Source organism: Hypanus sabinus, chromosome 6 (assembly GCF_030144855.1).
Source record: "Hypanus sabinus isolate sHypSab1 chromosome 6, sHypSab1.hap1, whole genome shotgun sequence".
NCBI classification, from domain to species: Eukaryota; Metazoa; Chordata; class Chondrichthyes; order Myliobatiformes; family Dasyatidae; genus Hypanus; species Hypanus sabinus.
In genome coordinates this window covers 63421473-63438631 of record NC_082711.1, presented here as the reverse complement: position 1 = coordinate 63438631, position 17159 = coordinate 63421473, and the positions used below count along the sequence as shown (strand labels likewise).

Genomic DNA, 17159 nt, shown 5'->3' with positions numbered 1-17159 from the left:
GAGGTGCTGTGGCAAGTAATTGTAATGTGTTTTGTATATGATGCACACTGCACCGGTGGTGTAGGCGGATGCGGTGCCAGCCTAGTGCTGGCTTTGTCCTGTATGGTACTGAGCTTCATGAGAGCTGTTTGTAATACTGTGATGATTCAGACAAATGGTAAGCATTTTCACAACATTGTTGATTTGAAGGATCTGAGAATGTCAAGAAGCAGGTCACGTGCTCTAAGACTCATGTAGTCATGCAGTATTTGTGACTGAATTTTTGGTCACTGGTGATCCCCCAGATGTTTTCAATGTGGGAGATAAAAATAATAAGTTTGACCCCCGTCTTTGGAAATTTCATGTGATGTCCCCATTGGCCCACTGAATCACTTTTGTTTACAATGTGAACTGTCGTCACCCCACAAGCAGCCTCCTCAGCGTTAAAATGTAATGCAGTCGTACATACAGCTCTTCTTGAAAGATCAATACAGATGCAAAGAGAATAAAGAAATAAAAGCTCGTAGCAAGTACAATGATATTTTTCCAGAGCTGTTACAACACTACAAGGCACTCCTTTGTACATTTGCAGAGGTCTGAAAAGATGAAGAGTTATGTTATTTCTCTTTCCAGTGATGGTTGCCTGACCAGCTGAGTTTTTAAAAAATATTTCCCAAGTTTTATCATGCATTTCCACCATCTGTAGTTTTATTTTAATATCCACTTACAAAGGAATCGCGCCGTCTTTGTTAGCTGTGTAGTGAAATTAGTGACAACAGGGTGTTTTCATTTAGAGAAACAACGCGGAGTAGGCCCTTCCTCAGTGGCCCACACAATTTACAATGGCCAATTAACCTACCCAGTAGGTCTTTGGACTGTGGGAGGAAATCGGGAGCATCCGGGGAAAACTCGCGCATACCACGGGGAGGACGCCGAAACTGAACTCCGACGTGCCGAGCTGCGATACCACCGCCGAGTAGGTGGGTTTTTCCTGAAGTCAGCGCAAGAAAAAAGCGGCAAGAGTTCACATCTTCACCCCTCCCATCAGCACTGGCTTCCTGTAAAACACACACGTTGCGTCAAGAAACCGAAAGAGAAGGAGTTTACAGGGAACGAACAGCTCTGTTGAGTTGAGGTTATTGTCATATTAACCTTTATTTTACTGAATCACCGAGAGGTGATTCTTACTTCTAATTACTTCTCTTACTTCTAATTCGTATGGCCGTAAATCAAAACAATTGCATCACATTATATCATCACAAAGCGCCAACTGCTTCCTAGAATTAAATCTCCTGCTAGCTGCTCCAGATACTAAATTGGTTTCCATTTGACCAACCAGCCTAATTCTCCATTTCACAGGTGACGCAGAGTCTAGCGCTAGGTTTGAGCGCGAGTTTACAAGGGCAACTGATAAACGTAACCGAGGTGGGAGTGGAAAGTCCCACGAGGGGTCGGGCTTCTTGTGTTGCACGGAATTAAAACAAGGAAGTGAAGCGAGAGAGGGAGTGGATTTTGAAGCGACAGTACTTGGGGGGAGGGGGAAGCGCAGGGAAGCTGCTAAGGACGAGCATCGCTAACCGGGGTTGCGGGCGATTAGCCAGCCGGTAAGTGGGGTTGGGTGGTGGCGGGGGTCTCTCACTGCCTGTCCAGGTTGCGGGGAGAGATGGTTAAACGGGTCGTTTAGCTTTCATTCGCTCTCTCTCCTGGCCAGCCTCGGATTTTCCTTCTCCGCCCGTCAACAGGCGACCATCTGCGAACTTTGTGTCCCCGGAGTTAAAATGGATCGGCCTAGAGGTCAGGATAGTACTGAAAATACACATATTCGCGACCGAGTCGTTTTCGAGAGTGATCGTTGTAAGGGATCTTTGAGAGAAGGAAACCCAATTGAACGTAACGCCGATTGCAGGGAAGTCCGCGTTGTTCTGATTTCGTTAAACACAAAAACTCCTGATGATCGTTTCGTGGGGATTTTGTTTTGTACAGGAAGTGGTTGAGGGAGTGTTGGTGGGGCCGCCGCCTCTTTAATACTCAGCGACACAATGCCGCAGCGGGAAACGCCGGGGAACGGAGCCATGGAGGTGGGCCAGGTCTACGAGAGAACCACCGAGCCCATCCAGAGTACCGGGGGCTTCTGTAATTTAGGCTACTTCTCCAGAAAAAGATGTATTGCGAAGGTGTTGGAAGTGGTGAGTCCTTTCAGTCTCAATTTGGTCATGCGTGCACCTCCCGCGTTTGTCGGCCTTGTGTTTCTCAATAATTTAAGGATACAAAGTTTCAACATTCGCGGGGTGGATTCAAAGTAAACTTTAATGCAGGTTGAGTAGCATTCCCCTAATTCCGAAACGAAGTTCGGGAAGTGAATATGAGAATACTTGCGTTTGCCAACTTGTTACTGCTATACTGAAGGTTTCTCGAACAGCTTTGATTCCAAACGAGCTTTACCAATATTTATTTAAAATATGCTGTACAAACAAGTGTGTAGATTCTCCTCCTCCCCACCCCCCAAAAAAATCTCCTGTATGATCCATCCTGGGCAGTGGCAACCTTTGCAGAACTTCTGGCACATCCACGGTTTTTATTCGTGTAGATGAGATGTGACAGTTGTGAGCAAGGCCGGTGATATATTGCCCTTCCTAACCGTTCTGTTGAAAATGATGATGACCCACAGCTGAACAGAACTGTGATCTGTTTGATAAATGTACTCCCATTGTGCTGCCGTTCGTGGGAGATGCAGGATTTTGTCCCAGATTACTCAAGCCAGAAAGGTATTAGGGGAAGACAAGATGTTAAACAGGCAGGAGGATCCTTCAAAGGGTTAAATGACTGGGAAAATTGATAGTAATGTGAAATTATTTTTGGGAGGAAAAATAGTGAAAATGGGATAACATGATCAATGTTGGTGTCTTTAGGCAGCTGAGTTTGCAGTGTCATGACACAAAGGTACTTAGAACAGCAGTTGGGAAGGCAAAGGTATATTGACTTTATTGTGAAAGGAAAAGAACACAACACTAAGTGCATGTTGGAATTGTTTGTCTTTGGGATTATACTATTTTATAGAACAGCTTTGTTGCCCCAGTGATGTAGGTTCAATCCTAACCTCAGGTGCTGTTGGAGCAGAGCCTGTGTGTTTTCCCTGACTGTGTGGAGTTCCCCCAACTTTTGTGGATTCCTCCTACATCGTCTTTGTGACCTTTGTAACGTTTGGGTGAATGTTTGGTTTGGGTCAAAGTGACCTCCTGCCATACAGAACATCTGGTTCTGTAGATGCTGGAAATCCAGAGCAACACGCACAGGGCAATATTTTGTACTTAGTACTCTATGCCATTTTAGTTAAAATGTTGGTTAAAGTCTGTCCCGAGCCTTATATGCTCATCAGGCCGGTGCTTATGCCGCTTCCCATGGCATGAAGCGACTGAGTACGAGACTCCTCCCCCAGATAGGACACCAGTCTATCGCAAGGTGAACCCCCAGCATTTTGCCGGTACCCATTTTCAGCTGGGTGGACTGGAGTAATGTGTAATTAAATGCCTTGCTCAAGAACACAACACATTGCCTCAGCTGGGGCTTGAACCCACGATCTTCAGATCGCTAGTCCAATGCCTTAACCACTTACATTTTTATGGATGCTGTTCCAGTGCAGGATTGATTCCTGGGATGAGTGACCTTGGGGAGAATCAGTAATATTGTCTTAAACTTGATGGATTTCAAAATAAACAAGAGATGATCTTATTGAGACATAATGGATTTGGAGAGAAATTGATGAGATTGATGCTGGGAGGTTGATTTTTCAGGATTGAAAACTTCAAATTAGATACAGTATCAAGGATACAGTTATTAAGAATTGAGATAATGGGAAGTGTTTTACATGGAATTGTAATTCTTTAGAATTACAGACCGCAATGGATATTCATTGACTGTATGCAAGGGTGAGGTCGATTACATTTTTGGCACACTGATTGAGGAATATGTGGAGAGGATCTGAGGCACCAATTCTGTTATAAACTTGCTACACAAGAAAGCAGGCTCAAGGAGGCTTCTGTTCTCATTATAGAGTGTAAGGGGCCATTGAAGGCAAGGATGAAAATTGCTTTTTCACTCTGAAGAGGGTGAATCTTTGGAATTCTCTGCCCAAAGTGTTGCAGAGGCTTGGTCACTAGGAATAATGATTTTTCTCAGATATTAAGGGATTCAAGTGCCATGGTATAAACACAGGAAAATAGTGCTGAGGTCAGTGATCAGTCATGATCTTATGGACTGAGCTGGCAGAAGGGAACCAATCAAGCAGATGCACTTTGTCCTGGCACTGAGATTCAAGAGTGATGTTGGGGCTGCCCTCAGTAAAGTAAGCAGACAGTATAAGATCACACTTGTACCTATTTGTAGATGATGGAAAGGCTTCTGGAAACTGGGAATTCTGTGATTGGTTGTGCCCAGTCTCTTATCTATGTTGAGCCAAGGCTTAATTTCATTTTGATGATTTACTTAGTGATAGTAATGCTTTTGGTTTGAGATAAACAATGGCTGGGATATATTTGGTACTAATGGCTCTTCCACCAGCATCAGACTACATGTTGTCCAGATATTCCTGATTGTCAAAAGGATCATTATTTGGGAACTGAAATTTATTATCCTTTCATTTGGGGCTTCAGTCTCAGATGACCTAGCAAAATCACAATCAGGAGCCTTGTTTCATGACTGTATTTGCCCTATTGTGCTGATGTCATTTTTTTTGCTGATGCAGAATCTTCCATTGCATAATTGTAAGCTTTTCCTTTGCTCAATTGTGTTTGACACCGTAAATGATTGCTCACTAACATAAACACCCAAGGTTCTATCTCAATGTAAAAGTTGTTGATATTGGAAAGGAATAGAGAATGTACTTCAAATGAACCACTGTTTTGTAAGGTTTGGGTCAAGAGGGTGGGGGGGGTTGGGTAGGGTTTGTTAACTTTCGGCGATGGTGCTATGCTGTCATGATTGTGTAGTAAGTTATCCAATGATATTTAAGTTTAACCTTTCAATATTTTTGTTTTGCATGTGTATGTGTGTATAAAGGCTTATAAACAAAAGTGATATTAAAATCTACTTTATTGGTTTTCCATGTGTAAATGCTGGGAAGCTTTCCACATGTGATGCTTGGTCATTGTAAAGCTGATTGATTTGATCAGTGATAACAGTAATTGGATTTGCTGCACTGAGGATGAGAATAATTATCCTGCAGATCCCATGTGAATGTCACTTTAGAAGTTGGTTGTGATTTCTCAGCCTCTTCCTTGTGCACATGTTAACAGCCGGCCAAAACATGGGAACTCACAGCAATTGAAGCTCAGAATTCATGATCTCAGTGTAAGATACTGAATTATGAGTTCTAAGTGGGAAAGAAGTAGTAGGAGGGGTAGAGAAATTAAATATGTGCTAAGGGGATTTTTCAAAATGGGCAATTTACCTCTCAAGGGAATAAACCTGGAAGTGTAAACATGAAGAATTTGTTTAAATTCTTTGACTTTGTTATAAATAGAATTGCACAGTCATAGTCATGTGTAATGCTCTTGTCAGCTCCATTCATTGAATTAAAAACAATTTTAAAGGGGTTATTTGGATTTTTCTCGTTTTACCTATATAAACATAATGTAATTTGTTTTCCATCCAATTTTGGAAGATTAATCTATGTTTCTTTCTGTTATCAGGGTGTTAAAAGGTATGTAATGAATAAGGGCATAATGGCACTCAAATCCAACCACTTATGATTTGAAGTCAAAGAATATACTGTACATACAAGGGATTCTTAAGGAAATCTTATGAAGGATCCTGTTGAGAAGTATTAGTTGTACTGGTGGTCACAGCAAAACAAAATTAAGGGAATTCTATGAAGAGTTGAAAGTCAAACTATTCAGAATTCCATAGGACACAGTCTATTATTAAAAGTAAGTCCACAAAAGTATTTAAATAAACTGGCACTTATCTAAGCAACTATCAGAGCAGGAAGGAAGAATGGAATTAGACTTTGAGAGAAAAATGTTAGCTCAGAATGGTTAAGCCAAATGATTTGTTTCTTCAAAGCAGTACTCTAATCATCTGTTTATCAAATGATTAACACTGTAAAATGCTATACATCTTCTGTTTATTCTGCACTCTGGCTAGTAGATTTTCTCATGCTTCTTTTGCTTTTTCTAATTTTTATGCACATGAGCAATTCAGACACAATAAACTATTTACCACAAACTTTAATGTCCAAGTTCCATTCAAAACACATCTATAAAATGACCATGTTACAGCAAGCACGCTCTGTATCGCAAGAAATATTCCAATTTAACTGTGGAATTTAACAATTCCCTACGTCCTACATATTGATTTGATTTTTGATAAGCTAAATGACTTCATTCAAATCTGCCGTTATCATTCATCCCAAAAAGAGATCCTTCCTTTCACCATGTGTGACCACCACTTCATGTCCAATTTCTTTTAGCTTTCCAACCACCTCGAATATGTTGTAGCTCTCAAATTCATGGCCACTTTTTGAATTTGTCCAGTCAGGCTTTTGTCATTGTCACGGTACGAAGTTGCTACTGTTACAGGACTTGGAACAGTACAGCACAGGAACAGGTTTTTCAGCCCACAGTGTTGTGTGGAACTAATTAAGCCAATAATACCTAACTACACAATTGTTTTTCTTCTCTACATGATCCATATCCATCTAGTCTTTGCAAATTTATGTATCTAACTAAGACTCTTAAACACCTCTCTCACACCTGCCTTCACCACTAGCTGCAGTAGCACAATCCAGGCACTCAGTGGATCCGTACATCTCCTATGAACTTTAAATGCTTGCCTTCTGATGTCACCTCTAAGCTCTGCCTCGATTAATGAAGGCAAGTTTAACAGGCGCCTTCTTTACCATTTTGTTGACTTATGCAGCTGCTTTCAAGGAGGTAGGGACTTGTCTGTAAGTCAATACTGTTCAGAGGTTCCATTTAATATCAGAGTGAATACAGTACACAGCCTGAAATTCTTACTCTTTACAGACATCCACAAAACAGAAGAAAAACCTCAAAGAATGAATGACAGGAAAACGTTACAACCCCAAAGCGCCCCTCCCATGTCCCGCGCGCAAGTAGAAACAAAGCATCAAACCTCCTCCTGCCCATATCAGCCCCACACCACCCACCAAGCAAGCAATAGCAAGCTCCCAGAGAGACCATGATCTCGATTCCATCAAAAACCACCGTTCATCCCTACCTTTGACATCTCACAGTCTCTCTAGAGAGAGAGATCGCTCCTGTCGCAGTGAGAGGGGAGACCAAAGCTCACTGTTTCAATGTTACAGTCTGCTGTGTTGCTTATTTCAACGGTAGCATACACTACTGTCTTGATGTTGTGATCTCCTGCAACACTGCAGTCGGCAAGACCGCGGAGGAATCAGGGTCGTCGACAGGGTTGTACCCCGAAGGCGCACACATTGCACACCGCTCCTGGAGATATCGAAAATGCTAGGCCGTTGTGAGAGCGGGAACCCACCGCTGTAAAGATCTGCAGTTTAAGGGTCCTGCCATTTACTGTGTACTTACCCTAAACATTTGAATTCCCAATCTGCAGTATTTCACATTTGCTCAGATTAAATTCTACCCATATTTGCAACTAATCTAAATCCCATGGCATCCTCCTACACGGTCCACAGTGCTACCAAACTTTTTCTCATCAGCAATCATACTAACCCACCTACTCACATTTTTACAGACAGGGGAGGTCTTAGTATAGGTCACTGCAGCAGACCACTAATCACAGACATCTGGTCTTCTTGAAAAATTCAAACAAGTTGGTTAAGCATGATATCCCTACCACTAATGTGAGACTCAATAGTCTATAATTTTGAGGATTATTCCGGTTTCCCTTGAACAACATTAGCTACCCGCTAATACTCCAGGATCTTGTTTGTGGCTAGAGAAGATGCAAAGATCTTGGTCAAGGCCCCAGGAGTTTCAACCTTTGCCTCTCTCAATTACCAGTGCTATATCTGATCCAGCCTTGGGGACTTAATCACCTTAATGTTCTTCAGGAGACCTAACGCTGCTCCCTTCTTTATCTCTAAATGCCCTAGCATATTAGCAAGTTCCACACTCATCATCTTATCCTCCACGTCATTCTTCTTGGTAAATACTGATGGAGAGAACTCATTTTGGACCTCACCCACATCCATCTCCAAGCACATTTTCTTTCCTTTATTCTTGTATGGTCCTGTCCCTTCCCTGGTTATCATCTTATTCTGGATGCACGTGTAGAATGTCTTGCAATTCTCTTTAATCTTATTTGCCAAGGACTTTTCATGGCCCTTCCTTGCTCTTGTAATTTCCTTTTCAAGGTTCTTTATATTCCTTAAGGCCCCTGTTTGAGTTTAGCTTCCTAAACCATGTATATCATTTCTCCACTTGACTAAATTCACAACCCCTTTCATCGTCCAATGTTCCCTTACTTTATTGTATTTGTCTTTCCTTCATACCAGAACATACCTGTCCTATCATCTCAGCAATTGGTCCTTAAACAACCTCCACACGTCGGATGTGAACTTGCCAAAAAGAGCAGTTTCCAGTCAACTCTCCCTAGCTCCTGCCTCATACTCTCGGAATACTCCCACAATGTCTTTTCTTATCATAACTGTTGTAAAACTTGTGGCAAAGGTAATCTGTTTCTCCTAATTGTTCTTAATTAGTCTTTGACATAGTTGACTACACTAACCTCTTCAAACCTTTCTATTGCCATTGAGCACTTAACCTTTGCATTTTTATCAATCCTATAGCATCCCGTAGTATTGATTTTCCTCTCACCTTTGTCTTCCGACAGTGCATCTTATGCTCTTTGCTACTTCTCATTCACACACCGATTATTCCAACATTTTGCTAAGTTCTTACAGCAGGGTGTTTGTTGCTCCAGATTCCAGCATCTGCGGTTACTTGTGTCTCCGTACTCCTGAGCCTTTCTTTGTTCTTTAGATTTGAAATTATAGTTTGTGCTCTAACTGGCACTGTCAGATCATTCATCGTTGTAGAGGTATTGGCCAATCTATTTCTCATTGCTTTAAAATAAATCTGAACCCCATGACAAGGCCTTCAGTTTATTTAAGAACAATTAGAAGAAATAGATTGCTTTTGTTATCCAAATGCCACCAATTTCTCATGTTTCATGTTCCTTAACTCTATAATCTCCAGCTCAATAACTGTGAGAATCCTGCATTTGTCTAATTCTGACCCCTAAATCAAGTATTCTATTATTCACAGATGGACCTTCAAAGGTCTGCCAAACCTGGGGTTCTGAAACTCCATCCTTAATCTACTTCATCTTTTAATCTCGCTTTTCCTTTTTAACATTGCCCTTTTAGCTTTTGCTCATCCACCCTAATACTTGGTAGGCAATTTTATTGCTGACAACACAATCCTCAGAAGCAGTGTGTGACTTCTTTCTAGATAAAATGGAAACATAAATTGTTGTTTTAAAAATAATTCTATTAAATGTTAATATTGGTTTGTAAACATGGTTAGCCAGTTGAATTTGGTAAGCATCCCAAGGAGACATATAAATTCTGATTAATTCAGCTCTTTGAGCTTTGTGCTGTATGTGCAATTCGCAGTAATGGCTTGACAGAGGTACCTTGTTTTTTCTCTAGAAAGTTCTACCTGCTGCTGTTGCTGTCGCATCATCTGTCTTTTGAATTCACCTAAATTTAGATCTGGTCCAATTCATGGTGCACTGCATTCCTTCCCTTCATTTTCACTGCCCAGTAAGCCATATTTTCACTACTTTCCAAGCCATCTGATCCACAGACCAATCCCAACCATACTCTTGTAAATAGTTTTCTCTGTTAGGCTCACTTGTTGTCTTAGCTCAAATGCAGCATTCTGTACGCAGAAAACCAAAGTGTGCGTATTTCTACTGAATTGTTTGGCAACTGACCAGGGGTAGGAACATGTGACAAAGGTGAGTTGGGTAACTGTACATAAAGACTTATTTATTTTGTACAAAATAAGGAACTCGCTAAACCTGTCTGCAAAGCAAACATTTAGTTCTCTGTGGTGACTCCTGTCGCGTGCTACTTACTGATACCATAGTTCAGAAAAATCTGTTACTTTTTTAAGCAAAGTATTGTGGGCTGTAGGACAATTTCTTGCAATTTGTAATGAGATATTCCATGTAGCGAAGGAAAATCAGAGGGAAACAGAGCGACATGTAAACCTTCATTAACTCTTGTGATCCCTTGACCTGATTATTCAGTTAGTATCAGGTTTATAAACCAGAATGGCTCCTGATCAGTGTTTTATCATCAATTGAAGATGGTTGGCATCCTAATATTGGTTAATTCCTGTAGGTTGATATCCAACAAACCCTATTAAAAGGATATATATCTGGGGCTCAATTTGAATTAAGCTCAGCAATGATTTCATCCTCATCTAGGCAAATAATCTGCCCATGTTGTCTCTTTAGATTTTTGTATCAATATGGGAAGCTGTGACAATTGATTGTAGACAGGTGAAGTGGGAGAAAAATATTAAAATAATTGAATCAGATTAAATCTTTCAAATTGTAAAATCTTGATGTGGTTTGCAGTTTAGAAATTTCATTGTTTAATACTGTTCATTATTGACATTTACTTTTGCTGTGGGGAAATTCAATGTGAATCCCAGTAGTACTTGTCAGTTACCAGTATGGGTGTTTCCTGACTGTTTTTATAGTTCTTACTTCTGTATTGGCCTAAAATAAACCTCTTGAGTATTTCTTTAAATGACTGGGAAAACAACATAACATGTATACAGCTCCTGTGACCCGGGTTCAGTTCCACTGCTCTCAGAAAGGAATTTCTACACTCTCCTGGTGACAGCGTTGATTTCTTTGGGTGCTCCAGTTTCCTCCCATCTTTCAAAGATGTGCCAGTGAGTAGGTTAATTGGTCACGAGCTCACTGGGCCAGATGGGCCTGTTACCGTGCTGTATCTCTAAATAAATATATTTTTAAATAACGAGTGTACAGTGCCTGTTGTATAATTTTATCACTGATGTAAAAGTTAACTGTCAATTTTGGTCATAGCTTCAGCTCAGGTTCAAGTTAATTCAACTGTACAATACATGAATATAGCCAAATGAAACAGTGTTCCTCTGGGCCAGTAAGGCCCAGCCCCCAACCCAGTACAGATTCCAGTGCACCCACTGAGGCCTCTGCGCTCTCCCACACTGCCTCCAGCATCTCCTCCCCTGAGCAGCTGCAACACGGGGGCCTGGTCCTCGCCATAGAGAAGGCAACACGGCTCCCCCCGCTGTCAGTCTCACCAGTGAACTGGACTTGCATTACCGATATCCAACAGGCTCTTGCAATCAGAATAAAAATGTCCAAGCCAATCACTCATACCACACACCATCTCGGAGCAACTATGGTACGCAGCGAGTCCAGGTGACAACACAACAACTGAACGCAGTAAGTCCAGTTCCATCGTTCTATGCAACTCACTGTTCCTGGGAAATGTAGCATATTTTTACAGTTGTAGCATTGTGAATTTGATATTGATGAACCTGTATGTGCCTGCTGGTGTATAATTTATCTCAGAGTGGGTGTTTCTGTAATGTTGCATCAGGATGTTCAAATTCATGCTTGTGAATCTTGGAATTGAGTTTTGTGCTCCATAAGAGACTGCTCTGTTTCTCATAAATAGCTGATCATTGTGCTCATACTGCAGCTGCCATGTCTGCTTTAAATGTAAATTATTATTTCTTGGCATTCCCTTGATTTACAAATACAGTGGTTACACAAATACACACAGCACCTATTTGGCTTTGGAGATTCACCAGAATGACGTCAGGACTTTAATAATGTAGTTATAAGGACAAATTGCATTGATTGCTTATATTCTCCCGTTTAGTTGTTTAATGGTTGGTTGATGTTTTAAAATAGCAAGGAGATTGATATTACAGATGTTTTACTAGAATGTTACAAGGAGCTGGTTATTTGTAGAGAATGGAAACGCTGGGTTATTTCCCTTAGAGCAAAGAAGCACAGGAAGAGGTTTAACAGAGGTGTGCAAAATCTTGAATGATTCATCAATCAAGGAATTGGTAAATGGAACTAATTGGAAAAATCATCGGAGCTGTCAGGACTTTTTTTTCTCTAAATCTGCTGTTTGTGGAAGTCTGGAAGCTGATTTGCATTATTTGTCCACTCCCCTTTCAAATATTATGGGGGAATATTTGCAGTTATGGAAAGGGCATATGCTTGGGCTAATTATACAGTTCTGTTCTTGGTGTACATTGGGCCAAATGAGATTACCTAAATTGGTCAGATAGATGCCGAGAAGTTGCTGGGACAATCCAGATCAGTTTCAGGATGATGTCTAACTCATTCAGAAGCATGATAGCTGACTTCCAGCTTCTTTGCACATGGAAAATGTCTGTGGAAGTTTAGTCAGTTGAAATTTCTAAAATTGAAATAGTTCTTTATTAGGTAAACGTATTGAAAAAGGATAAGTAGAATTATTATAGTATGGTGAGTGTCATGAAAACACTAACTAAAAACACCAGAGTGACTTCGAGTTTTGTTTTAAGAGTTTATTAGCATGATATCATGGAGAGTCTGCAGCAGTCTCCACCACCACCAGAACGCTGATTTTTTAGGATGTACAGAGCTCATATTTATACAGCAAGATAAACAACTTCACATAACCTTGTCAGTACAAGATCAATCATTTAAAAGACATGTCAATTATTCTCTCAGTGCGAATCTAACAGTTCACCTTGTTCCCTATTATCAGGGCTCATAATTTACCCCCAGACACATCTTCCCTCCTGGTTCCAGGGGCCCAGTATTTAATTTATTGGAATTCCTGGGACTGCGCTTATCATCCAAGGTTATTCTCAACACGCATCAGGAGTCTTAAGCCCAGCTGTCCCAGAGTGGTCAAGTACCCTATCAGACACTAGGTTTAACCATTTCTACGACAGTGAGAGGCCATCTGTTTCATTTGAGTTTGTAGGCTTCCAAAGGAGCCACGTTGTCAGTCCCAAGACTCTGCCATTTCTTAGCATCTTTGAAAGTTATTCCATCTCAAGTGCCTAAGTAGTTCCCTTTCCTGAAAGTAATTGATTCTTGATTTCACTGCTCTCACAGGCAGTGAATTCCAGATGCCAGCCAGTTGAAATTGTGTTTTTCTCTTTGTATCTTCTGTGTTCCCAGTTTTGGGCCATTTAACCATATAACAATCACAGCACGGAAACAGGCCATCTCTGCCCTCCTAGTCCGTGCCGAAACTGGGAAGTTTCTTTCTCTTTACCCCATCTAAGATATCTTTTTCGTCAAGTTTCTTCCCAACATACTTTGTTCCTAGGATCAAATGTAGATAGGTAATTAGTGGCATGGAATAATGTGCTCGGGGAGGAAAAATTGAACCTGTTATCTGTAAAACTTATATACTACACTGCATTATGTAACAGTTTATGTCTGAGTCATTGCTGTTAGGATCAAGAGATGAATGGTACTTGCATGCCAAGGGGCAGGCAGCTGTACTAATTCTGTGGGTGCTTAGTTGAGGAAAACATAAGGTACCAAAAGTTCACAATTGCTGGTTACATTCAGTCATTGCCATTTCGCATTCTAAATATATTATAGTTTGCCAGCTATCGATAATATAATTCACAATCCAGACTGCATTAGCTAGTTAATGAATTTTCTTGCCTCTAAGATGCAAGCCTGAGAGTTCATTCCCCATTGTGTAAGAGTGCAGAATGGAAGTTTCTTTAATTGAGTTGCTTTATTCATTTTAGATTGGCAACAGCATCTCCTCCACAAGCACCATCAGTGTATATGCACCACAAAATAGTGTGAGCTCCCTGATCTAGTCAAGATTCAACATTGTTTAACGTCATTTCCAGGACATAAGTGTAAAGGAAAAATAAATAATTGTTACTCCGATCCGAAACAGCACATAAAACACAGTAAGATAAATAACACAATAATAAATAATCACAATAAATATAAGTGCATAAGCTGGCTTGCACATTGATTGTATGTGCATAGTGACACTAGGCACAGGAGTGGCTGTACGTAAACTGAATCTGACAGGAAATGATAAAGTAGTGGTGGGTGTGGGTGTTGTGGGGTGGGTTAGTGGATGGAGGTATTGATCAGCCTTACTACTTGGGGAAAGTAACTGTTCGAGTCTGGTGGTCCTGGCATGGATGCTATGTAGCCTCCTTCCTGATGTGACCAGCCCTTTTCTGTATATATGATGGGGTAGGCTGGTGCCAGTGATACATTGGGCAGTTTTGATTACCTGTTGCAAAGCCTTCCTGCCCACTGCAGTGCAGTTTCTGTACCATACAGTGATGTAGCATGTTAGAATATTCTCTACTGCACATCTGTAATAGGATGCCCAGCTCTCTTCAACCTCCTCAGTAAGTAAAGGTGTTGATGGGTTTTCCTGATTGTGTTGGATGTGTTCTGGGACCATGAGAGGTTGTGTGAGATGTGCACTCCCAAGAGTTTGAAACTGCTGTCTGTTTCCGCTGTTGTAAACTTTATACTTGTGTCTATAAGGCAAAGTACAGCTCCAATGCCATATTTACGTTTGTTGATGATACCACTTTTAGTTGTTTGGGTTCTCCTACATTGCTCAGGTTAAATGGGTACTAATATTGTCCTAATGCAGACAAATTTATCGATTTTGTCTAACTGTGTCTGTCAAGTTCTTCTTTGAACATGTGCATCTTCCTCACTTGATAGAAATTGAATGCCCCTACCCAAAAGTTTTTTAATTGGATTCCACTCAATGACCAAACAACTTCTCCTTTTTCCTCCTTTTTTTTGCAAGTGCGGCAGTTTGATAGTTCCAATAGTTCCATCAGTCAATCGTCCTTAGTCACTAGTCATTAGTCATTAGTAATCAGTCATTAGGTTAGTCATAAGGTTAGTCAAAAGTCATAAGGCATAAGGTGAAAAAACTGGCTGCCTCTCAGACTTTGTAGACGAATTCCGACCTGCACAGTCTCTGTTTCTCTAATGGACTGTTATGGTCCGCAGCCATTATGTTTTCAAACCGGGGTTCGCGAGCTCTTCTTAAGCCTCGCGCCATTTCCGAGAAGCGCCTGCGCACGATGATCCCCGTGATGAAGCTAGCGCTAACCCAAACGCAGTGACAGCAGTGCTCTTTTCCATGAAACAGTCTCCCAGGTTATTTAAAGTTCAGCATCTTACTGCAGATTCCAACACTGCTCCCGGACTGCCGCTGCGATGCTGCAGGGTCCCCCCAGTGTTCCGGGCAGAAGCAGCACTCAGGCGGTGGGTTCCGTCCGGTCTATCAGCGGATTCTTGCTATTACTTTTTAATTTTATTTTCTTTTGCCTCTAGGTCCCAATACTTTCTAGAAACTCAAGTTTGACTTGACAGTGTCTCATCACAGAAAGTAATAGTTTCAATTGCTGTACAAAACAATGTTATAAATGCAAATTGGAGACAAATTTATCTATCACCTCCTAGCTTATCACATCATTTTCCCTTCCCCTTCTCACCTGGACTTGACTATTTCCTACCAGCTTGAGCTCCTCCCCCTCCACCAACATTTTTATTTGGCTTACCTCCCCTTCCTTTTCCAGTCATAGAGGTCTTGACCATGAGACTTGGAAACTTAGGTTTTCCTTTTAAGAAACTTTGTCTCAGATTGGATATCTTTTTATGAAAGTAATTTATTTTGATCCTTTCCAGTCCTAATGAAAGGTTTCTGCCCAAAACATCGACAGTTTATTCCCCTCCATTGATGCTGTCTGACTTGCTGAGTTCCTCCAGTACTCTGTGTGTGTGTGTGTGTGTGTGTGTGTGTGTGTGTGTGTGACCTCATTTCTGTAAGATGGGCTGTAACAGTCTGTTTACGTTTCATAAATTCAAACCACACGCAGCCCATGAACATTCACATTTTTGTTTGCAACTACATAAGAAATATGGCATCAAGGGAAAATGTTCCAAAGGATGCAGTTTGCATTTCTTGGAGGACCAACCCAATAACGTCATTGAGATTTTCTTGGGACAGTGACCCAGAGTAATTTTTTTTTAATGTAGCTTCATTAAAAACTGACCTTCCATCATCAGGTGAGAGAATGGATGCTTGCTGCTTTGAAGTAAACTTTGTGTTTTAGTTCCTCTACAAATGAAGCATTGCACGCCCACATGCAGGTTAACTTGGATAGCGTTCAGACTTGTACAAGACAAGTAACATTGCCCAGTACCTTTGAAGCATGAAAAGTTGATCTTCAACTACAGAGGCAAATGGCATTTAATGGCAGTATAGTCACCATTGACCAGAAACAGAACTGGATGAGTCATATAAATACTGCGGCTATTATAGGAGAATGGAAGCTGGATATGTTGCAGCAAGTGATTTAGCGAACATCCCAAGAACTTTCCCCCATCGACAAGGAACAAGTTGATAGTATGGTAGGATACTCAACATTTGCAGCTCCAATATACTTGAGTGCAACCATGAACCTTAGTCAACTTTTATTGTCATTTTGACCATAACTGCTGGTACAGTGCATAGTAAAAATGAGACAACGTTTTTCAGGACCATGGTGTTACATGACACAGTACAAAAAACTAGACTGAACTACATAATAAAAAAAAACACAGAGAAAGCTACACTAGACTGCAGACCTACAATGGACTGCATAAAGTTCACAAAAACAGTGCAGGCATTACAATAAATAATAAACAGGACAGTAGGGCAAGGTGTCAGTCCAGGCTTCGGGTATTGAGGGGTCTGATAGCTTGGGGGAAGAAACTATTTCAACGGCTCTGTGGAAATGTCATCACCAGAAGGATGTTGTTCAAGAAGCTGGTTTGCCACCACCCCGCCAAGGATATTTATAGATGAACAATAAATATCAGTCTTCCTGGTGACGCCCAGATCCAAAAGTAAACAGTAAAAATTTCATAAACTCTATTCTGGTGTCTTAATGATCAGAATTGGAGAGGTCTGTTATAAAAAATGCTGCGGTTCAGACTTGAGCTGGGTAGCTCATACAGTTTAAGGGTCACTAACAAAGGAGATCAGCACCTCAGCACCCAGGTATTTCTGCAGTCTCTCCCCTTTATGAAAATGGCTTTCATATCCATTCAGAAGCAGGATGTCTTGCAGCAAAGAGTTTGCTTACTCATATGACAAA

General features: G+C 41.0%; 1 protein-coding gene across 1 annotated transcript in view; it reads left to right on the top strand.

Annotated features, from left to right (window-relative positions):
* Positions 1 to 1430: 1430 nt before the first annotated feature.
* cmtm6 (CKLF-like MARVEL transmembrane domain containing 6) overlaps positions 1431 to 17159 on the top strand; it is a 69254-nt gene continuing 53525 nt past the window's right edge. Inside the window, exons 1-2 of the mRNA XM_059972302.1 lie at positions 1431 to 1583; positions 1963 to 2165. Coding sequence (XP_059828285.1) covers positions 2019 to 2165 — 147 coding nt within the window. The 5' untranslated portion in view covers positions 1431 to 1583; positions 1963 to 2018. The remainder of the gene's footprint in view (positions 1584 to 1962; positions 2166 to 17159) is intronic.